The sequence below is a fragment of the Mustela lutreola genome, chromosome 3 (assembly GCF_030435805.1).
Source record: "Mustela lutreola isolate mMusLut2 chromosome 3, mMusLut2.pri, whole genome shotgun sequence".
Lineage (NCBI taxonomy): Eukaryota > Metazoa > Chordata > Mammalia > Carnivora > Mustelidae > Mustela > Mustela lutreola.
Genome location: NC_081292.1, coordinates 78880262 through 78905065, shown reverse-complemented (window position 1 = coordinate 78905065; position 24804 = coordinate 78880262). Strand labels below are relative to the sequence as shown.

The 24804-nt window shown below is 37.1% G+C and overlaps 1 protein-coding gene across 3 annotated transcripts in view; it reads right to left on the bottom strand.

The window, feature by feature from the left end:
- The window catches only part of ATP6V1H (ATPase H+ transporting V1 subunit H), a 148651-nt gene that overhangs the window by 72219 nt on the left and 51628 nt on the right, over nucleotides 1–24804 (bottom strand). For all 3 annotated transcript variants that reach the window (XM_059166453.1, XM_059166452.1, XM_059166454.1), the window contains 2 exons: nucleotides 12333–12511; nucleotides 9435–9560 (listed from right to left, as the gene is read on the bottom strand). In XM_059166453.1, the coding sequence (XP_059022436.1) occupies nucleotides 9435–9560; nucleotides 12333–12511 (305 nt within the window). The remainder of the gene's footprint in view (nucleotides 1–9434; nucleotides 9561–12332; nucleotides 12512–24804) is intronic.

Genomic DNA, 24804 nt, shown 5'->3' with positions numbered 1-24804 from the left:
CATCAGTTGTACATAACACCCAGTGCTCATCAAATCACATGCCCTCCTTAATGCCCATCATGCAAGTACCCCATCCTCCCCAACCCTCCTTCCCTCTAGCAATCCTCAGTTTGTTTCCTATAGTTAAGAGTCTCTCATGGTTTTTCTCCCTCTCTGATGACTTCCCATTCAGTTTTCCCTCCCTCCCTGTGATCCTCTGGGCTGTTTCTTATATTCCACATATGAGTGAAACCATATGATAATTGGTTTTCTCTCACTGACTTGTTTTGCATAATACCCTCCAGTTCCCTCCACACTGATGTAAATGGTAAGTACTCATCCTTTCTGACGGTTGAGTAATATTCCATTGTATATATATATCACATCTTCTTTATCCATTCATCCATGGATGGGTATTATTTGGCATCAGGGAAATCAAATCAAAACCATAATGATATACCACCTCACTCAGTCAGAATGGCTAAAATTGTCAAGTCAGGAAACAACAATTGAGGACATGGAGAAAGGGGAACCCTCTTACACTGTTGGTAGGAATGCAAGCTGGTACAGCCACTCTGGAAAACAGTATGGCAGTTCTTCAAGAAGTTAAAAATGGAGCTACCCTATGATCTAGCAATTGCACTATACTTCTTCAATTATAAAATACAAACCTTATTTCTTAAGATCTGTATTAGGAAACATCTTATATCACAATGATATTTGCTCATATCATTTGCATTAAAACAAAAACTTAAACACTTAAAATACTTAAGTAATAAGAATCTACTTTAATAGTTCAAAAACCTGTAAAAGTCTATGAAGCTTGTGTACTTCAGTTTCTGCAGCTCATTTATTTGGTAACGTCTCCTAAGAGTACAACTCAACACTTCTTTGCCTACCTTTTTCTATCATCATCTCAGCATGTCACATATCTAACTCTATAAACAAAAGGAAACACTAAAAAAAACCTGTCAATCAGGGAATTATTTCTTAGGAAGTACTTACATGCCTTTTATCTTCCAGACTAACTGAGATATCTGCATTTCCAAATAACAGAAGAGATAAAATGAAGATTTATTATATACATACACGTTTCAACTTCGATGTAAACATATACCTCACAACAAGAACCCGTAAATGAGAAAATGAGACCCAGAGAAGTTCCACAGTCTGCCTACAGACACAAGAAATGTTGAAACAGATTTGAATCACTAACTGTTGACTCTAGTCCACACTAAACACAACTGCACCATGATGGCAGTTCACTCAACTCAAGCACATGTAAACCCACAAAGAAAAAGCAAGACATACAGTCAATCTCCCATACATTTACTTTACTGGGTCACAAATCAGGACTCAACCGATACCATACATTTACTTTAATTTCAAACTTGCTCTTTTTAAAAGGCCAACTTGCAAAGGATTCTAAAATTACATTTAATTCAACTGAAACATTTTAATAATTTCAAAAGGTCGAAGTACTTTGATGTTATTTTTATTATTTTGAATTTTTATTAAGGTATCATTTTAGGAAATAAGAAGATATCAACATAAGATTCCCTAAAAGCGTAACAGAGTATTTGTTCTGAGTACCTTAAACCATAAACTAGCAAATTATAGCTGAAATCCAAAGTTAGCAGCTTCCTGTTTTTGTACATAAAGTTTCATCAGAACACAATCACACGCATTAGTTTACATACTGTCCACAACTGCCTTAGCACTTCAGTACTGATGCTCAGTAGTTGTGACAGAGAACAAATGGCTCACAGAGACTCCACTGTTTACTTTCTGGGCCTTTACAGAAAAAGTTTGCCAATGCCTGCCTTATACAACCTGAACTATTCTTCATATAGCAGAGACCTTTGATACACAAAATATGGCCTGCAAACTCACAGCATTGGTATCAGCTTAGAAATGCTGAATTACAGAACAAATCCTGGATCTCCAGAGCTAGAATATGCATTTTAACAAGATCTCTATTAACATTTGAAAAATATAGTCTTAGACTCAAAAATATGGTGAAGTAACTAAAATCAAATCTAGAAAATATGGAAATGATTTAAATGGCTATCCTTTAGGACCATTTAGGCCACTGAATACATTCATCAACAATGAAAATATTTTTGTATTATTATCTGTAAACTGAGCATGCTTTCCATTTCTATATTCAAGTCATCAATGAAATTTTTCACAAGAATAGGTCCAAAAAAAGAGATTCTGTGGTAAGCAAAGAAAGAGCTCCCTCCAACTCTTCTCTGAATACGGTTTTTTTTTTTTTACATTCTTAAAATTTTTTTGTTATGTTATGTTAGTCTCCACATGGTACATCATTAGTTTTTTTTATTTAATTTTTTTTTCAGTGTTCCATAATTCATTGTTTATGCACTACACCCAGTGCTCCATGCAATACGTGTCCTCCTTAATACCCACCACCTGGCTCACCCAACCCCATAACCCCTCCTCTCCAAAACCCTGAGTTTGTTGCTCAGAGTCCACAGTCTCTCATGGTCTGTCTTCCCCTCTGATTCCCTCAAATCACTCCTCCTCTCCATCTCCCCATGTCCTCCATGTTATTCCTTATGCTACACAAGTTAAGTGAAACCATATGATAACTGACTCTCTCCACAAGTAAGTGAAACTATATGATAATTGACTTATTTCACTCAGAATAATCTCTTCCAGTCCTGTCCATGTTGATATAAAAGTTGGGTATTCATCCTTTCTAGTGGGTGCGTAATATTCCATTATATATATCTTCTTTTTTTACTTAATTTACTTAATTTCTTCCATATCTTCCATATCTTCTTCCGTATCTTCTTTTTTTACTTAATTTCTTTTCAGTGTAACAGAATTCATTGTTTATGCACCACACCCAGTATGCAGTATGTGCCCTCTATAATATCCACCACCAGGCTCCCCCAACCTCCCACCCCTTGCCCCTTCAAAACCCTCAGATTGTTTTTCAGAGTCCATAGTCTCTCATGGTTCATCTCTCCCTCCAATTTCCGTCAACTCCCTTCTCCTCTCCATCTCCCCATGTCCTCCGTGTTATTTGTTATGCTCCACAAATAAGTGAAACCATATGATAATTGACTCTCTCTGCTTGACTTATTTCACTCAGCATAATCTCTTCTAGTCCCGTCCATGTTGCTACAAAAGTTGGGTATTCGTCCTTTCTGATGGAGGCATAATACTCCATAGTGTATATGGACCACATCTTCCTTATCCATTCGTCCATTGAAGAGCATCTTGGTTCTTTCCACAGTTTGGTGACCATGGCCATTGCTGATATGAACATTGAGGTACAGATGGCCCTTCTTTTCACTACATCTGTATCTTTGGGGTAAAGACCCAGTAGTGCAATTGCAGGGTCATAGGGAACCTCTATTCTAAATTTCTTAAGGAATCTCCACACTGTTCGCAAATTGGCTGCACCAACTTGCATTCCCACCAACAGTGCAAGAGGGTTCCCCTTTCTCCACATCCTCTCCAACACACGTTGTTTCCTGTCTTGTTAATTTTGGCCAATCTAACTGGTGTAAGGTGGTATCTCAATGTGGTTCCAATTTGAATCTCCCTGATGGCTAGTGATGATGAACATTTTTTCATATGTCTGATAGCCTTTTGTATTTTTTCATTGGAAAAGTGTCTGTTCACTTTTTCTGCCCATTTTTTGACATGACTATCTGTCTTGTGTGTGTTTAGTTTGAGGAGTTCTTTATAGATCCTGGATATCAACCTTTTGTCTGTACTGTCATTTGAAAATATCTTCTCCCATTCCGTAGGCTGCCTCTTTGTTTTGTTGACTGTTTCCTTGGCTGTGCAGAAGCTTTTGATCTTGATGAAGTCCCAAAAGTTCATTTTCGCTTTTGTTTCCTTTGCCTTTGGAAACGTCTTGAAAGAAGTTGCTGTGGCTGATATCGAAGAGGTTACTGCCTATGTTCTCCTCTAGGATTCTGATGGATTCCTGTCTCATGTTGAGGTCTTTTATCCATTTCAAGTTTATCTTCGTGTATGGTGTAAGAGAATGGTCGAGTTTCATTCTTCTACATAGCTGTCCAATTTTCCTAGCACCATTTATTGAAGAGCCTCTCTTTTTTTCCACTCTATATTTTTTCCTGCTTTGTTGAAGATTATTTGACCATAGAGTCGAGGGTCCATATCTCGGCTCTCTACTCTGTTCCACCAGTCTATGTGTCTGCTTTTATGCCAGTACCATGGTGATCACAGTACCTGGTGATCACAGTTTTGTAGTAAAGCTTGGTATCAGGCAATATGATGCTGCCAGTTTTGTTTTTCTTTTTCAACATTTCCTTAGCGATTCAGGGTCTCTTCTGATTCCATACAAATTTTAGGATTATTTGCTCTAGCTCTTTGAAAAATACCGGCAGAATTTTGATCGGAATGGCATTAAAAGCATAGATTGCTCTAGGCAGTAGAAACATTTTAACAATGTTGATTCTCCAATCAAAGAGCATGGAATGGTCTTCCATCTTTTTGTGTCTTCTTCAATTTCTTTCATGAGTGTCCTTTCCTCTATAGTACAGATCCTTTACCTCTTTGGTTAGGTTTATTCCCAGGTATCTTATAGTTCTTAGTGCTATAGTAAACAGAATCAATTCTCTAATTTCCCTTTCTGTATTTTCATTGTTAGTGTATAAGAAAGCCACTGATTTCTGTACATTGACTTTGTATCCTGCCACGTTACTGAACTGCTAATGAGTTCTAGTAGTTTGGGGGTGGAGTCTTTTGGGTTTTCCATATAAAGAATCATGTCATCTGCAAAGAGAGAGAGTTTGACTTCTTCATTGCCAATTTGGATACCTTTTATTTCTCTTCATTGTCTGATTGCTGTTGCTAGGACTTCTAATACTATGTTGAACAAGAGTAAGAGCGGGCATCTTTGTCATGTTCCTGATCTCAATGGGAAGGCTGTGAGCTTTTTCCCATTGAGGATGATATTAGCTGTGGGTCATTCAAAGGTAGATTTTATGAAGTTCAGGAATGTTCCCTCTATCCCTATACTTGGAAGCGTTTTAATCAGAAACAGATGCTGGATTTTGTCAAATGCTTTTTCTACATCAATTGAGAGGACCATGTGGCTCTTCTCTCTTCTCTTATTGATTTGTTCTATCACATTGATTGATTTGCAAATGTTGAACCATCCTTGCAACCCAGGGATGAATCCCATCTGGTCATGGTAGATAATCTTTTTAATGTGCTGTTGGATCCTATTTGCTAGGATGTATCTTGATATCTTTGTTAATGGACTCAACTTTCCTAAGATAAATAGGGATTAAAAACTGGTTTACCTATATAGGGGTAGCATTGATTGGGGAAAGGGAATTACCTTGAAGATTATCTCTATATGAATATTTAAAAAAAAAAAAAAAGAATAAACTAAAATAAAGTAAAATTTAAAAAAAAATAAAAAGTAAAAAAGCAAAAGAAAAACACAGGTGTCTGTATCAAAAAGTTCAGGTTAGGGGCGCCTGGGTGGCTCAGTGGGTTAAGCCTCTGCCTTGAGCTCAGGTCATGATCTCAGGGTCCTGGGATCGAGCCCCTCATCGAGCTCTCTGCTCGGCGGGGAGCCTGCTTCCCCCTCTCTCTCTGCCTGCCTCTCTGCCTACTTGTGATCTCTCCCTCTCTGTCAAATAAAAAAAAAAAGTTCAGGTTAAAAGGTTATTATGGAATTTGATGTACTGGACATCTCACTGTGATGGTAAATAGGTTAAAAAGTTATATATATACATATATAAAATATATAAATTGTGGGAGTGAATTAAAAATAAAAGTTGTATCTATGAAGTAGTAGTGGTTGTCCTCATGTCTTTTTTTTTGGTTGGTTTTCTGGGGGAGAGGCCAGGGTTTTCAGGCAATGTCCCTCAGTTAAGGCCTCCTGCCCCCATCAAGGGGGTGGGCTCTGAGGAAACCGGTTTTTCAGGCTTTTGTTCTCTGGAGATTTTGTTTGTTTCTTTGTTCATTTGTTTTCTCTCCCCTTGGCAGCTTTTGATGGTTTTTGGAGGTATAGAGGAAAGAAACTGCATCCAGACCTCCCTCTCAGAGAGAAGCCTCAGTCTGTTCCCCTCTGGGTGCTCCAGAGCACAGAAATTCCCCCTCTGCCGCTGGCAGAGCACGTTCCCAGGCATGTTCCCAGTCACGGTCTACGGGGTCATAGAAACTCCTGCTTGTACCTAAAACCACCATAGCTTCAGCTGTCTGGGCAGCTCCAGATCACCAGAGAGATTCTAAGCAGCGACAGTGCACTAAGATTTTCCCGCTGGCCCAGGCTGGGAGTGTTAGACTCCCTGGTCCGAGAGAGCACTGGCTGGCCTCTGCAGGCACCTCTCTCAGGGAGGGGTGTGGGGCGCGACTCAGACTCTGGTAGCACAGCATGTGCGGAGAATGCAAAAGGCTGTGGTTCTGCCAGCTGTCACCTGCACACACCTCTCTGGGGAAGGGGTTGTGGGGCACAACTCAGACTCTGGTAGCACGGCGTGCGTGGAAAGTGCAAAAGGCTGTGGTTCTGCCAGCTGGTGAGGCTCCCTGCCCATCACGCAAGCCGCCACCCAGATGCTCTCAGGAACCAAGACCTGGTTTCTTTGCCGCACTCTCTATGGCTCAGCGCCAGGGGTGGCTGTCCTAGGTCTGGGGATGTAAACCCCGGTCCCTAACCGTCCCAATTCCCACAATTTTCCCCCCACGATCCTTTGCTCTTTGAGTGCTTCCAACCAGATTCCAAGTTAATGCTGGTCTCCATGTACAGGGCACTCTCGTATTGGGGTATTACTTTCCAATGGGTCGCTTCTGGTGGCTCCCTCCCCTTTTGTTTTTCTTCGGATATCAGTACAATGTTCCCACTCCACTTTACCTGCCCCTGTAGAGATCCAGAAGTATATAATTTTAATCTCAGGCTGATTTCATGAGTGATCAGAGTTCTTTGGTAGGTAATCAGCTCACTTTAGGGTACAGGTTGAAACAGTACCTCCTCCTACTTCCCCGCCATCTTGTCTCCCCCCCACCCCAATACAGCTGTTAAGTCAACGATAGAGTCATTAATCAAGAGCCAAATCTCAATTACCACATTAACCACAGCTGAGATTCTGTCAGACACTCCAATGGGATCAAGGCAGCAACACAGCTTTGGAGTTCGAAGAAATGTGAATTCTGACTCTGACATTTGATCAAAATGTAATCTTGGAAAGGAGGCTTATTCAAATCCAAAACAGAATTTATATTATTATTCTGACTGATCACTCCACAAATTTGTTCTTGTTCACTTTCACAATGTTTTTCCTCTGTTTTAAAAGCTTGTTTGCTCCCTCAGATTCTGCTTTTATTTTTAACATCTTAATTTTATTTTTTTCAGTGTTCCAAGAATCATTGTTTATGCACCACACCCAGTGCTCCATGCAATACATGCCCTCCTTAATACCCACCACCAGGCTCACCCATCCCCCACCCTCAACCCCTCCAAAACCCTCCGTTTGTTTCTCAGAGTCCACAGTCTCTCATGCTTCCCCTCCGATTTACCCCACTTCACTTTTCCTTTCCTTCTCCTAATGCCCTCCATGCTATGCTCCATAAGTAAGTGAAAACATATGATAATTTCCATCTGCATGGTTTCTTATATTTCAGAATATTTCCTTATTCAAAATACATACTTATTTCAACATTTTAACATGGAAAATTACAAAGTACTTTCTGTATACTATCAAACTAAAATTGATGGAGGAAAAATGAACTTACACTGTATACTTGCTAAGTTTGAAATTACCTGATAAAGAGGTCAAAGCCTCAGGTAAAAAGGTCAAAGCCACAGATAAAAAAAAAGGCTAGTATTCACTGGGTTGGTTGTTTTTTTTTTTTTTAAATAACAGAATGAAGATTTCTTCTGTATCTATTTTATCAGCTAGTTTGAAGAGCGGCACTAGCATGCCCCTCCTTGCCAATCATCTCCATACAGACAACTTTTAAGAACAGAAGCTGAGGGGATGCTGGGTATCTCAGTCAGTTAAGTGTCTGACTCCTGATTTCAGCTCAGGTCATGACCTCAGGTCAAGCCCCATATCAGGAGTCTGCTTGTCCCTCCTCTGCCCCCTCACCCCCTCCCAACTCACACAAATATACACGCTCATGCTCTCTTTCTTTAAAATAAATAAATTTTTAAAATCTTTAAAAGAAAAAAAGAATGGAAACTAAAAACAAACAATGACTTCAAATTTCTCTAAAACTAAAGTTTGACATGTCATTGTTTCTGGTTATTTAGTAAAACTACAGCGGCTCGTAAGAAGGTAAAGAGTAATATGAAGGAACCACAAAATTTAAAACCTAATGACAGAAAACAGAACATGCAAAAGGCTCTTTAAGTGTATCATAATAAAAATACATGTAATGCTTTAGTAATAATTTATAAACCAGCTCCCCTCCATTATATTCAAGTTCTCCAAAAACTAGATTTAAAAGGCATTATTCAAGCTCATTTTGCTACTTTTAAAAACTCAAAGGAGCACAACCATGCTGAAAAGATAATCCACTTCTCCCACCATCTATTCTCCATCTGTCGCCAACATCTATCAATCACTCACTCCGGTTTGCCAAATGTTGAAATAAGCATAATGTATCCTTTTTGGTAATACAGGGAAAATAAGTATAAACAACAAGGATAGGTCCGTGTAAGGTCTACATAAAACTGCCCACTGGACACTCATATATATTTCATCTTCTCCTTCTAGATATCTTATTAAAATGACAATAAAAGAATTTTTTTCTTTTTTTTCTTCAAGTTTTTATTTCAATTCCAGAGGAGAGTATGCCTATCTTGAAAGGCCCTAGGGGGGCCTTTTTGGCTCAGTTATTATGTGTCTTACTCTTGGTTTTGGCTCAGGGTCTTGAGGATCTCCATCTCAGGGTCTTGAGATGGAGTCCTGCATCAGGCTCCAAGCTCAGAGTGGAGTAGGCTTAAGATTCTTTCTCCCCTCTCTCCCTCCTCTCTGAGCATCCCCACCCTGCTCACAGGAACACTGTCTCTCTCTCTCTGTCTCTTTCAAATAAATAAATAAAATCTTTAAAAAAGGGTGTTTTTTTTTAAAGATTTTATTTATTTATTTGAGAGAGAAAGTGCCCCTGAGAGAAAGAATGAACAGGGGAGAGGAACAATCAGGCTCCCCGCTGAGCAGCATTCATGACCTGAGCTGAAGGCAGATGTTTAGCTGACTGAGCCACCCAGGTGCCACTAAAAAAATTTTTTAGATGCTTGAACAGTCGATTCTGGAAAAACATATATCCAAATGACCAATAAGAATATGACAATGTATCCAACCACATAAGGAAACAAGAAAATACAAATTAAAAATCATGAAATGGCTAAACATTTTTAAAGACTAACAAAAACATGTTGGCAAGGATGTGGTACAACAGGTATTAACAGTGTAAACTGGAATTTAATGACTTACTTTAAGAGCTCATAATTCTTCTCATTTAACCTCACAGCATTTTCTCTCCAAAATTTCTCAGATTTGTGCACAGGACTCCACTCCAATCTTCCAGATTTAAGTTCTGAACTGTATTCATCAAATGAGCTAAAAAATTTTTTAAAGAATTCAAAGTTTAGGAGAATCTAAGAGTTACTCGAAACTTAAGCAAAATAAAACATTTTTACCATGTCAACTATACTAAAAAAAATCTTCACTGATGATTTAACTGCAAGGACTGACAAACCTTTGTACATTAACAAACTACCACTAAACAGTTTCAACAGCTTGAATAATCTTTAATAAATCATGTGAAATTTATTCAAGGTCCTAATGTCCAATACTCCTGTCAATTCGAATGCTCATCATGAGATATTAAAAGGAACACCTGCTTTCAAATCTTCATCCTAATAAATAAATGCATACCAGCAAAGTATCTGATAATCTAGCAGTTTCCACCATGCCACTTAAAATACTGCATCTGCCAGCCTACTAGATACATTAATATAAATTTATATAAAAGTATGTTACCTAAATATAAAATAAAATAGCATTTTCTAATACCACAAATGTCATAAACCATACACCACACTACACAAATAAAAATACACATCTGAATATAATATTAAAAATTTGATTACATACACTGCAGAGGTAATTCACTAAATTAACACATTACAGATTAATTAAAAACAAAAAACCCTGTGCATATAGCAAACTGCAATGCAACTTAATTCAAAAATCATTCACTATGTATCAAGTAACTTAACTATTCAAAATTTTACAATATAAAAAATGTTTAATGTTGTTAGCCAGTGGACAGTGACAGGACAACCTTGAATATCCCTTCAAGTGAAAACTTAAAAAAGAATTAGCCATTTCAATACTGATTGGTAATTCGTAATAACCAGGATTTTAATGGTCAAGTTGAACAGAGTGTCTTGTTGAATAAAGTAATAATAAAGCCAGTCTGTGTAAGAAGTAAGTTAGTATCACTTAATATTAATATCCTAAACCTATAACAGGAAAACAGAGACAAAGCTCTTTTACCTGTCCCATCACCCTACTGGCATTAATGTAAATACCAGTATATTTCAAATTACCAAATTCAACATGAAAAATCAGTAAGTATTAATAATTGGCTAACACAGATTAAATAACTTAGAAAGCTAAGTATCACTAATATTTTTTTAAAAGAGATCTTAAATCATTATTACAGGAGAACTGATAATAAATTTTTAAATGAACTTACAAACATAATTTATAAAAATTGCAAGTTTACTGCTGGTGGGCTACTTTATTACAATCAATCTATTCATATTTAAAAGTATAGAGAGACAAAAAAATCATTCGCTTCTCTCCACAAAACTCCATTACAAATAACTGATGTGAGTGATACGCCCCTCTCCATAAAAGCATTTGGGCCTTGGGATTACAAACTGCATTGAATTATCTGGTAAATTTACATTTCTGGAACACATACTAGACTGAAGGCTAGACACTTGCTAGACACCTGAAAACTCACAACAAATCGTACAAGGTTAGAATTTTTAATTGCTATTTTACCAAAAGGAAAACTGACACTTTAAAAAGTCAAGAAGCTTGTGAAGACTACACAGGAAGAAAGTAGCCAAACCATTCAAACTTGGCTCAGCCTGGTTCCCAAACCCAAACCACCTACAAAGAAAGATCTACTTCTAGATAGTAATTCTCTTCTAAAGATGTATCAATAGTTTAAAAACAAAGAATACATAGGTTTAGGGGAAAGACCACTAATACATTATGAAATAAAAAGAACAAAGTCCAGAAGAATATACAGAAGCCCATTTGTATGTGTGTTTATCATGCTGGAGGGGCAGAGCTAGGATTTTTTGGAAGTAAACACAGGAAATGAGGCTGGGGACAACTATGTGGAGGAGACATGAAGTCCCTTCTGAACTACACAAGGATTCTTTTTTTCTTATTGCATTGTACATCATTTGCATAATTTTTTTTTTAAGATTTTATTTATTTATTTGTCAGAGAGAGTGAGCACAGGCAGACAGAATGGCAGGCAGAGGCAGAGGGAGAAGCAGGCTCCCCGCTGAGCAAGGAGCCCAATGTGGGACTCGACCCCAGGACACTGGGATCATGACCTGAGCCGAAGGCAGCTGCGTAACCAACTGAGCCACCCAGGCGTCCCCATTTGCATAATTTTTAATATAAAAAACAAATAGAGGCACCTAGGTGGCTCAGTTGTTTAGGCGTCCAACTCTTGATTTCCACTCAAGTCATGATCTCAGGGTCTTGAGATCAAGAATCATACTGGGCTCATGTTGGGAAAGGAGCCGTTCTTTCTCTCCCTTTCCATTTCCCCCTCCTACCCAACCACGCCCACACCTGCCCCCACCCCCTGCCGCCACAAACACACTGCGTGCCCTCTCGCTCTCTAAAAAATAAAAAATAAATGATACCAATAGGACTTACAAAAGCAGGAAAAAAAAAATACTCATTTCACTTATGGCCAAACCTCCTCCACAAATTAACAACCAGTACTGCTTAAAAAGATTCTAAACCGGGGGAGATTCTTTATGGGTTCTAGGGTGACATGAACATCCTGTGGGAGTACAACCAGTCAGATTTCAGATAAGAGAATGGTGGGAATTTCCCCAAAAGAGAAGAGATAATACATAGTTATAATTAACTGCTACCATAGTGATGAGCCAGTCTGTCATGAGTTTTTGTCCCTCATATCCCCCAATCCTTAACAGAAGACACAAGAGTTTTAGTGAACTCTTTCGAGTTTATGGTTAGTAACAAATTTAGACTTTCTTAAAATACTAGGAAAGTCCAACAAGGCCGTATATATCCAGCCTGTAAGAATTTTTAAAAATTACATACCTAAGATCTTGGACACTCTCACCAAGTTTTTCCAAAAGAAATTTTATATCTTCACTGATATCTTCATCATCATACTTCTGCTGTTCCAAGTTCTCCAACTGTTTCAGAACTTTGCACTGAATCATAGCCAGAGCATATTCTTGGCGAGTTTCTCTTTCAGTCGATTTTTCCAAAAAGTTCTGAGTTAGACAAAGACATGAAAAACTGTGTAATTTCTTACATGTGATAGTCTTAGGTCTCTGAACTTTCTCTTATACCTTCTCTCCTCCTCTATTCTTAAGTTAACTATCACCTTTATGCAATGACTGTATCACAGATCCTTATTTCTTTGCTGTACACTTGTCCCATAACAGAATCGAACTTCTGATTCCTTGCTTACTTCCCGGCTTAACTAAAAGTTTTAAATTACTGACCCAGACAAGTCTCAAAACACTGAATATGTTTACAATTAAATCCATCAAAGCCTTGCTCACAGCCCGTTCCTGAGCTTCTGAAAGTTCCCAGTGAACTCTCCATTTGTTCATTAGCCACCTAGAGTACTCAGGATACTAAGAGTTTCTTCAGGTATCTCTATTAGAGGTTCTCAGTCAGTCTCCTTTTTTCCCTTCCAATCAACGTCAAAGGGAAAAAGGGCAGTAATTTAAAACAAAAACAAAAACAAAAAACTCTCTTGCTTGAACAATTATGAGAAGAGTTTTGTGACATCCTGGAAAATCCCCTAGTTTTCTTCTGTGATTTTCCTATTTATTAAGTAGTTACAAAAAGAGCAAAAGAATCCTGAATACACTTGACCCAAAAACAACATGGGTTTGTCCTGTGCAGGCCCACTTACATGAGGATGTTTTCAAAATAATTCCAGTATAGTATTGGAAATGTATTTTCTCTTCCTCATGATTTTCTTAACACTTTCTTCTTTCTAGTTTACTTTATTGTAAGAATACAGTAATATAATACATATAATATACAAAATATGTATACTTGGCCATTTATTTGATCAGTAAGGCTTCCAGTCAATAGTATGCTATTCATTATTAAATTCTGGGGAAGTCTAAAGTTATACATGGATTTTTTTAACACCACAGGGGGTCAGCACTCTTACTTCTACATTGTATAACTATATTTATACAAATAAACTGTTAATTAAATTGACCAGTATTTCTAAGCGAAGACCATGCTCAGGCTTAGGGACAAAAACAAGCTCTGAAGAAAGCTACTTTCACCAAGATGATAAAGAAGACTTGACAAATGCCTCCCCTGAACCCCACCAAAAAAATCCTGTAATAACAATTTCAAGTGAACAATACAAAATATTAAATTTTTTTCATAATACCAAAATATGAAATTTTTTCATAATACCAAAATATGAAAATTTTGTAGGCAAATTATATTCCTAATAATTATAGTAAATAAACACAGAAGGAAATTTAACTTAGCATATGGAAATTAGTGAAGTCAATCCTAACCAAAATTCCAATGACATTTTTCATAGAAGTAGAAAAAACAATCCCAAAGTTTGTGTGGAATCACAAAAAACCCTGAATAGCCAAAGCAGTCTTGAGAAAGACAACGAAGCTGGAAGCATGATACTTCCTGATTTAACTAAACTACAAAGCTATATTGATCAAAACAGTATAGCAGTAGCATAAAATAGACACACAGACTAGATGAACAGAATAGAGAGCCCAAATAAAAAACCCCATGTATAAAATCAGCTAATATTTGACATGGGAGCCAAGAATACTCAATGTGGAAAGCATAGTCTTTGCAACAGCATTAGGAAAACTGGGTAACAACATGCAGAAAAATTAACATGGAGCCCTATCTCACACTACTCACAAAAATTAACTCAAAATGGATTTAAAGACTTAACCATAAGATTTGAAGCTATCAAATTCCTAAAAGAATACATAGGGGAAAGCTCCCTGACCCTGGTCTTGGCAACAATCTTTTATATATGACACTAAAGCAACAACAAAAGCAAAAATCAACAAGTAGGTAACATAAAACTAAAAAGGTCTGCACAGTCTCCTAGATCCACTACATTTAAGAGATTCTGCACAGGGAAAAAAATAAAAACAATAAACAAATGAAAAGGTATCCTATAGGATGGGAGAAAATATTTGCAAAATATGTATCTGACAAGAGGTCAGAAAACTCCTACAACTCAATAACAACAAAATTTTAAAATGGGCAGAGTATCTGAACAGACATTTTCTTTGAAGAAGGCACACAAAGGACCAATAGGTACATAAGAATATCACCAGTCATCTGAGAAATACAAATCAAAACCACAATAAAATATCACTTCACAGGGTGGCCTGGATGGCTCAGTCATTAAGTGTCTGTTTTCCACTCAGGTCCTGATCCCAAGGTCCTGGGATAGAACCCTGCACCAGGCTCCCTGCTCAGCAGGAAACCTGCTTCTCCCTCTCCCACAACCCCTGCTTCTGTTCCCTCTCTCACTGTGTCTCTCTCTGTCAAGTATATAAATAAAATCTTAAAAAAAAAAAAAAGGAAGAAATACCATATCATATATGTTAGGATGGCTATCATCAAAAAAACAAAAGACAACAGGTGTTGCCAAGGTTATGGAGAAAAGTGCACACTTGTGCACTATTGATGAGAATACAAACTGGTACAGCCTCTGTGGAATACAATATGCAGGTGCCTCAAAAAATTAAAAACAGAACTACCATATGCTCCAGCCATTCTACTCCTAGATATTTATCCAAAAAGAGTGAAAACAGAGGATATCTGTATTATTATCTGCAGAGATTATCTGCATTCCCATGTTTATTTCACCATTATTCACAATAGCCAAGATTTGGGAATAATCTAACTGTCCATGGAAGGATGAGTGGATAAAGAAAATGGGGTATATGAGTATATATACATATACACAAATGGAATATTACCCAGCCATTAAAAAAAAAAAAGGAAATATTGCCATTTGTGATATCATGGATAGACTTTCAGGTCATTATGCTAAGTGAAATGTCAGAGAAAGACAAATGCTATATGATCTCATTTATATGTGGAAGGTTAAAAAAAAAAAAAAAAAAAAAAAAAAAAAAAACTTCAGTTAAAAAAAAACCCAAACTCATAGATACAGAAAACAGAGTGGTGATTGCCAGATTGGGGGGTAGGGGCGGTAGGGGGAGAAGGGAAGTAAACTAGGTGAAGGGAATTAAAAGGTACAAATTTCCAGTCACAAAATAAGAAAGTCCTGGGTGCCTGCCCAGCTCAGTTAGTTGGGTATCTGCCTTTGGCTCACAACCCACACAAGGCTCTCTGGCAAAGAGCCTGCTTCTCCCTCTCCCTCTGCCTGCCACTCCCCCTGCTTGTGCACATGCATGCTCTCTATCAAATAAGTAAATAAAATCTTTTGAAAAATAAAATAAAATAAGTAAGTCTGGGGATATAATATACAGCATGACGACTGTAGTTAATAATACTATATGTATTCCCAAAAGGTGCTAAGAAAGTAGATCCTAAAAGTTCTCATCACAAGAAAAAAAAATTTGTAACTATGTGTGGTAATAGATGTTGTTAATTATTAATCAGACTTACTGTGGTCATCATCTTACAATATATACAAATATCAAATTATTATTTGATAATAAAATGTTGTATGTCAATTATATCTCAATTTTTATTTTTTATTTTTTTTTAAAGATTTCATTTATCCATTTGACAGACAGAGATCACGAGTAGGCAGAGAGGCAGACAGAGAGAGAGGAAGGGAAGCAGGCTCCCAGCTGAGCAGACAGCCTGACGAGGGGCTCAATCCCAGGACCCTGGGATCATGACCTGAGCCAAAGGCAGAGGCTTTAACCCACTGAGCCACCCAGGTGCCCCTGTATCTCAATTTTTAAAGAATAAAGGTAAATAAACAATTTTTAGATACTAAAATTAAGATAACTGGTCACTAGCAGACCGGTGGTAGAAGACATGCTGAAGCACAGGTGGCCTATCTAAGGAGGGCCAAATAGTCAATATTTTAGGTGTTGAGGTCTCTATCACAGCTATTCAATTCTGCAATTACAGTGCAAAAGCAGGCATACAAAATACAATAAATAAATAAATAAATAAGCACAGCAGTGTTCCAACAAAGCTTTACTTATAAAAACCGGTGGTGGGCCAGATTTGGCCCATGAACTACTACAGACTGATGAGCCCAGAACTAAGGGAAATTCTGCAGGTGGCAGAAAATGACACTGTACAACAGAAAGATGAATCTACAGGAAAGAAAGAACCGCAGATACGGTTCTGAATAAATATAAAAAACGATTTTTCCCCTCTTTACTTGGTACATTCACCATGAAAGACCATAAGATGAGCCATAAAACAAGTCTCAAATTTCCAAGAATAGAAACTTTTTAGAATATGTTCCCTGGCCATAATGAAATTCAATTATAGACCTTATTCTGTGGGGAGCCCTAAATTCTGATACCATCTCCCTTTATGAAACTCTTCCCTTCTCCCTTTGCTTTTGTTAAGACTTTACCATTATTATTTTGCTGAATTTTCTGTTACTTTTTCAAGTTATTTTTCTTACTACTTTCTTCTAACTTTAGAAACATACCAAAACTCTTGCTCATATGATCCTTTGTTATTTTTACTATCTATTTGCTGACTAGAGAATTAAATTTCATATTTGAGGTATTATCATAACTAGTGATTTCAACTCTAACCTCAACACAGTTAATATAATAACTAAGGTAGAACACCACTATTATATTCTTCTAAAACCACCTCTTCTCTCAATTCTCCAAAATAATAGTACTCTAGAACTTAGTCATACTTGATTCTCCCCTTTTCTTTAACCCTATGTCAAATCAGTCAATGAGCCTTATCATTTTCCCTTTAGGTTTTAATTTCATCTTTTGCTCTCATTATAAAAAATGAAAAGGATTGAATGAATTATGAAAAGCACTTAATAAACTGAACTTGCCAAAAACAAACCTAGATAATCCAGCAGCAATGTACTCTTTAAAGGCCCTAAAATTCAATGTCATTTTTACCTTAACAAACTCAAAAGTATAAATATATCATTTTTATCTTTTTGTCCAAGTAAAGGTGCAGAAATCTTCCCTAAGAGCACAGAGGAATCATTTGACAATTCAGCTCTTTCCTTCACCAGGACTGCTAGCCTTGTGAAATTATACAAAACAGGGCTTATATTATATATATATATATATTATATTATATTATATCATATTATATATGCTATATCTTTTTTTTTCTTTATCATTCTCACATTCCTGTAACTGTTAAAAAAGGACTTCTCAAACCGTCTGTGGTGAAAACCAGTTGTGTTTGTTTTTTAACTTCCAATTAGTCATGAACAAATACTTTTATAAAATACAATAAAAATGACTTTTAGAAATATGCATTTTAAAATACACACAAAATATAAGCTCAAATTTTATATTATTAAATTTGACAGATATGCAACTATTCCATCAAGTTACTGTAAGCTTCTAACAGCTTACTCTTACTTTCTATATGTACCCACTGCAGACTACTAACAGTCCACAGCACTGCACTGACATGACACCACACTTGAAGTATCAATGTATAAACACTTACCCTGAGATTAAAAATTGTCTCAGTATTACTATACCTCATTCAAACTTGGTACCTAATGCGCAAGATAGATAAATACCTGAAAATAAGGAATGAGGTACAGACTTGGGAGTAAAAATTTTTTTTAATATTTTATTTATTTATTTGGCAGACAGAGATCACAAGTAGGTGAAGACGCAGGCAGAGAGAGGAGGAAGCAGGCTCCCTGCTGAGCAGAGAGCCCGACGCGGGGCTCAATCCCAGGACCCTGAGATCATGACCTGAGCCGAAGGCAGAGGCTTTAATCCACTGAGCCACCCAGGCGCCCCGGGAGCAAAATTTTTTGATAGCAATACTTCCATGCCAAAGCAGTAGGCAAAACAGCACCCACACACTTGAACTAGGGTGGACCTACCTGAAAGGGCGACAACTATAAACATCCTGCACAGAAAGATGTAGGTAAGTACAGGTCTGTGTCTGCGTGTTCATGTGTGTGGGGTAAATTAAGTATCATGACTACTATAGCCAATAAAAATCCAAGTCCAATTTGGTGGTATTTCTTTTGAACTAAGCCTTTCTGCTGAAAACCACTGAGATGTAAAAATATAATTTATCTTATTATCTGATATATTACATAGGCTCTTGACTAAGTGGAGCCAGAAAGAGAAATAATACTCACAACCAATGTAAAACTCTAAACAAATATGATCTTCGATGTCTCTTTCAGCCACAGACTCAAAACATACTAATTTATTTTAGGAACTAAAGATTGACAAATCAATTTAACCAACAGAATAACATTTGCAGAGACCTGGAGTCCAGCACCTGCTATGAATAAGTGAGACTGACATTTTCAAAAATAAAATTCACCAAACCAAATGGAAAAAAAAAATAATTAGCCATTTTTCCAGCTCACAGCAACTCAGCAAGCTTCCTAAAGTCTTCAGCACAAAAATTTCCTTCCTGAGTTTCAAGATGTGGGAAAAAATACACGACTAGACCATCCTTAAACAACCTCATCAGTGAATCTTCTTTAACAGTTACAGGAATGTGAGAATGATAAAGAAAAAAAAAAAAAAAGACACAGCATATTTTCACCTACTGAAGGTCTAAGTCAATGCCACTACTAATGACTCAATTTTAACTCTGTTGTGTACATTAAAGTTACGGACGTTTAAAGATATTCTTCTCGTTTTTGGCCCTTAGAATATTCCCTTAATGACTGTGCGGTCCCAAATTTAGCACAGCAGAGTCTAAAAAACCAATATTCTTGCCAAGAGATTGAGTCTATTTTACATAATCTGAAATCCAAATGAGATAACAGAAGCCCAGGAATTAGCCTAATAATTAGTTCCATGTGCTGTGGGTACAAAATTCAAACTGTAAATAAAGTTTAAATAAGGTTTTTAAATCTTGTTAAATGTTAGTTAAATATTCATGCTGACTTTTCTAAATCAAAAAAGTCAGCATTGAATCTTTACCTATGTTCAACACCAAGCAAGAACGCAATTTACAGAGGTAGGGGATTTAATAGGCAAACTGCTATTATTCTCCGACTTTCTGGAGAGAAAAGGCAAAAACTGTATATTTACTATTGCCAGGCTCCTGCTGTCTCTCTGAATCCTTACCTAATCTCAAAATAAGTTAAGTATTACTAACCACCTTTCACAGACAGAGAAATTCATTCTAAGTTCAGGTCATTCTCCCAACAACACAGCATTGAATTCACACCGACATCTTACCCACTTTAGAGACTATACTCTGTCTAATACACCATACTGAAAGGAAAATCAGAAAAGAGCTACACTATTGTACTTCTCAAATTTCCATTAAAAGTAGATAAGCAATCTAGACAGGTAAAAAAAAAAAAAAAAAAAGAAAAGAAAAGAAAAAACCCTAAGAACCTCAGTCCAGCTACATAGTTTTTTGGGACTTTTTGAGCTTTTTATGTTGTAAACCTTCTTCATGATGACTTCATGAAGTCACTGCATAAAGACAAGAATTTTTTTTAGAGATTTATTTAGAGGAGAGAGAGAGAGAGTGCATACATGAGCAGAAGGAGGGACAGAGGGAGAAGCAGAGTCCTTGCTGACCAGGAAAGCCCGATGCTCAATCCCCAAACCCCGGGGATCTTGACCTGAGCTGAAGGCAGCCACTTGACCAACTGAGCCGACCAGGCACCCCTAAGGACAAGCATTTAAACACAATACAAAATCCTGAGAAAAAGTATCTTATCTTTTTCATTCTTCTATTTGCTCAGTCCGTTACCACAATTGGTCTTTACTAAACATCTGATAGATGAATAAGACAATCCATGAAAGAGGAAGAGAGTGGATGGGAAAAGAAAAAGGATAAGAAGACAGGGAGAATCTCAAAGGTGGGATTCAATTAATATCAACTAACACCTCTCATCTATGATGTGGCAATATTAGAAATACCTGCTTCCAATGGCCCCTTTATTTTACATAATAATGATAATGATAATTTTCATTAAAATGTAAAATGTAATATTTTACATTTTAATGAAAAAGATCGAAGAGGAACTAGGCAGGAGAAAAATATTAAGCAGGGTTTCTAGGAGAAAAATATTAAGCAGGGTTTGTAGGCTCAGATAAAAAAATGACCATATAGGGGCGCCTGGGTGGCTCAGTGGATTAAAGCCTCTGCTTTCAGCTCAGGTCATGATCCCAGGGTCCTGGGATCGCGCCCCCTATCGGGCTCTCTGCTCCGTGGAGAACCTGCTTCCTCCTGTCTCTCTGCCTGCCTCTCTTGCCTAATTGTAATCTCTGTCAAATAAATAAATAAAATCTTTATAAAAAAAAAATGACCATATATATTATATTTAAGGCAGCTTATCCTGAGCTTTAGATTAAATCTTAATCCATTACTATAAATTACTAGTAACTGATTTCTTACTATAAACTCACAGAAGTTACTATATTACCTAAATAATACTTATTAGAAAATACAAGTTTATTGGGGCACCTAAGTGGCTCAGTCGGTTAAGCATCTGCCTTCAGCTCACATCATGATCTCAGTGAGGGTCCTGGACTCAAGCCCCACCTCCGGCTCCCTGCTCAGTGGGGTGTCTGCTTCTCCCTCTGCCTCTCCTTCCTCTTGTGCTCTCTCTCAAATAAATTAAAAAAAAAAAAAATTTTAAACAAAGCGTAATTTATGAAAACTGAGGGGAAAAAGTTAAAAGTGTAGAGATCTACTCTTTCAAACAGAAGAGCTAAATTAAGAGCCTGACTTTTAGACCTTCTCTCTTCCACATCTTACCTTTAAAAAACAAGTTACCTTATTATCAAATTATAGGAAGAAATAACTTTCGATAAATGTTTACAATATCAACACTTAGAACAAACATTTTAACTTAAAATATATAACTAACATACAAAAAAGGATAAGTATATATAAACTGAAAATACTATTCATTTGCAAGTTAATTACTTAGACAACTGTTGCTTTATTTCCCAGAAAAGAAAGTCATACAAAGAAAAAAGTAAATAATAATGATCCAAATCATCTTTCTAGGATAATCTAATTGCAGACATTGAGCTGAGGGTAACTAACTTTCTATGCAATTTAGCAATTACTAAATATATCTCATTTTCAAAAAGAGTTTTCATGACAACTTAGGAAGAGTTTCCAATTTAGAAAAAAGTCTGTGCACTAACACAAAATAGGGACTCTCTCCTTCTACTCTTGCTTTCCACAGTAAGTTTTGTTAAGTAGATTATTTTAATAAAATTCTAACATATCAGTAACCTTAACATACTCATGAAAACTGGAGTAGGAGACTCACGGGTAGGTTCATTCTCAGTGCAGAAATATTTGCAAGTAGATATTCTGTCACTGAATTTTATTATCATATTTTTAAACATGAGAACCAAGCAAAGCAGCCAAAAATTTAAAAAGGAATTTAACTCAGTCAATAAAGAAAAAAAACAATAAAAATACCAATAAATTCAATACCACTACCCCACTCTTTTTACTCGTACAGTCACAGATACTTGTAATACTTATTGAGGGCCTACTATGTGCCAAGTACTCATTTAGCCCACATTTATTTTTTCAAAGGGCATTATCATATGAGCATAAAGTCCAATGAGAGACTTAAGACAGATGATATTACTCTCACCAGACACATGAACAAACCTGAAGCATGGAAAGGCTAAGCCAATTTGCCAAAGGCACAGAAGCCAGCCCAAGAGCCCAATGAACATGAACAAGAACACACTGTGCATGCTGGGCATACCCACTACCACCAATCTGAGTACACACACTCTTCGTAGAAATTGACACCCAGCGTGATCTGCCCAAGCATGATCTGTAAAGAGATGATAATTCAGACCCCCTCTTAACCATTGTTTTCAGTGCCCACTACAATTCATCCAAAGTTGATCCACCATGTAGAAAGGGAACAAAGATCATAAATTACAGGTATTAAAATATCAATAGGCTTAGGTGCCTGGGTGGCTCAGTGGGTTAAGCCTCTGCCTTTGACTCAGGTCATGATCCCAGAGTTCTGGAATCAAGTCATGCATCAGGCTCTCTGCTCAGCAGGAAGCCTGCTTCCCCACCCCCCCCTTTCTCTGCCCGTCTCTCTGACTACTTGTGATCTCTCTCTGTCAAATAAATAAATAAAATCTTGAAAAAAAAATATATATATATATCAATAGGCTTCCATTTCTGGGAGTGAGACTATGTTTAATGTTTATAATTTTTCTACAGTATCTTTTTTTAAACATAGAGAATATTATTTTCATGTATAGGAAAAAATCAATTTTTTCCATTTTCTTAATTACAGGTGCTTAATTTGGAATAAGAAGTTTTAATAAATTAAAGACTCCTATAACTACCACAGGACAGAAAGGAAGAGAAACAAGGGAGAAACTCAAAACAAAGACAAGCTTTAAGCCTTCAAAAAATAAATACATGGAGTTGAAAAGATATAATCCGTATTCAGCCATAAAGAATAGAGTTTAAAAATGCAATCAGCTCTGCCTCATGTCCATCAGAGTAGGCACAATATACAATAAAGTAGCACGAGCAGATCTGACAGAGCCTTGTTCAGACGCACTGTGCTTTGGTGGGTAATGCTCCAGAGCATGAATACACCTTAGGGTGATGAAGTGACACGATGGCTGAAGGATTTACATTGGCCCCACCAGTTCAATGCCCAGAAGGATAATACAGATCAGCAAAGCAAATGCTCCATTTTACAGAGCGCGTCTGTTCCTTCAGGAAGCAAATGGTCATGAATCAGGACAGTATCTTCAATGGCCAGACTTATGTGCTCCGTTTATTCCCTTAATATTCACATCAAGGTGGGGACAGGGGACGATCAATAATCAATCTACAAGAACAAATTACTGACAATTCCAAAGCCAGCCTCTTTGTTAACATTTATTAACCTCTCTCCACCTTTGTATTAAAACATTCTTCCAAAATCTCTGGGAGCCTTCTCTTCTCCAAAGCTTCTCCTTAAACCCACAATTCTCACCCTCCACCTTTTTTTTTTTTTTTAAGATTTTATTTATTTGACAGAGAGAAACACAGGGAGAGAGGGAACACAAGCAGGGGGAATGGGAGATGGAGAAGCAGGCTTCCTGCTAAGCAGGGAGCCCGATGTGGGGCTCAATCCCAGGACCATAGGATCATGACATGAGCCGAAGGCACACACTTAACTGACTGAGCCACCCAGGTGCCCCCCCCACCTCTTTTATATTACTTTTCTTCTTGTACATTACTTAATGCTCCATTAAAATGACATTATTTATTTACATATTCTGTCTTCACTAAACTACAAGCCTTCCAGTGTCAAGCTATAGCTCAGGCATTTGTGGTCCCTATTAATTACATAATGACTGAAATAGAAAAGGTACTCAAAACTTGGTTTCTGCGAATTAAATTGAGCTCTAGCAATGAAAGGAGACCATTGGAAGATCCTAATTCTAGAATTCTTCATCTTTATTAAATAAATAAGACAATGAATAATGAAACACTCAAGTAGAAAAAAGAAGTATATTCAACTTAGCTACTAAAATACTTCACAGGGTGGAGTCTTATTAATACACCTACTCTGATTTAAAACTGATTATTACCTTATCTGGACTTAAGTGAAATTTACCTTGACAATTCACATAGTTTGCTAGAAAATCTAAAGGCAGAGCCAGTACGGTGAGGCATAGAAGGTACCACATTTACCTATTTCTTAAGAGTAAACTACAGAACAATTTCTACATGAAAAAGAATGTATTTTCTTTTTTTTTTTTTTTTAAGATTTTATTTATTTACTTGACAGAGAGAGATCACAAGTAGGCAGAGCGGCAGGCAGAGAGAGAGAGAGAGAGGAAACAGGTTCCCTGCTAAGCAGAGAGCCCAACGTTGGACTCAATCCCAGGACCCTGAGATCATGACCTAAGCTGAAGGCAGAGGCCCAACCCACTGAGCCACCCAGGTGCCCCGAAAAAAATGTATTTTCAAGTAAGCAATCTGAATTCCTCTCTCAGCAGGACTGACAGTTCTCCTTTTCATGGTTTCCCTCCCTTTTAATGCCACTCTTAAGATTCCTGAGAAAATGCACTAAGAAAAGAAACAAAGGAGATGACAGAGTTGTTAAGATGGTGGCTTTGGAGCCAGACAGCACTCACTGAAACTCCAAATTCCAATCCTACTGCTTACTAACTGAGGAATCAATCTGCAAATCTTGGTTTCCTGATATATAACATTAAAATAATCACAGAATGTATTGGATGATCAGGAAGATTAAATAAGGCAATGCATGAAAATCATTAATAAATTACAACAGTTATTATTCTTAGCATCAAAGACAGGTTAGCATGATGGTTGAGAGCATGAGTTATACTGCCTGAGACTTAATTCCTGCTCTGCCACTTCC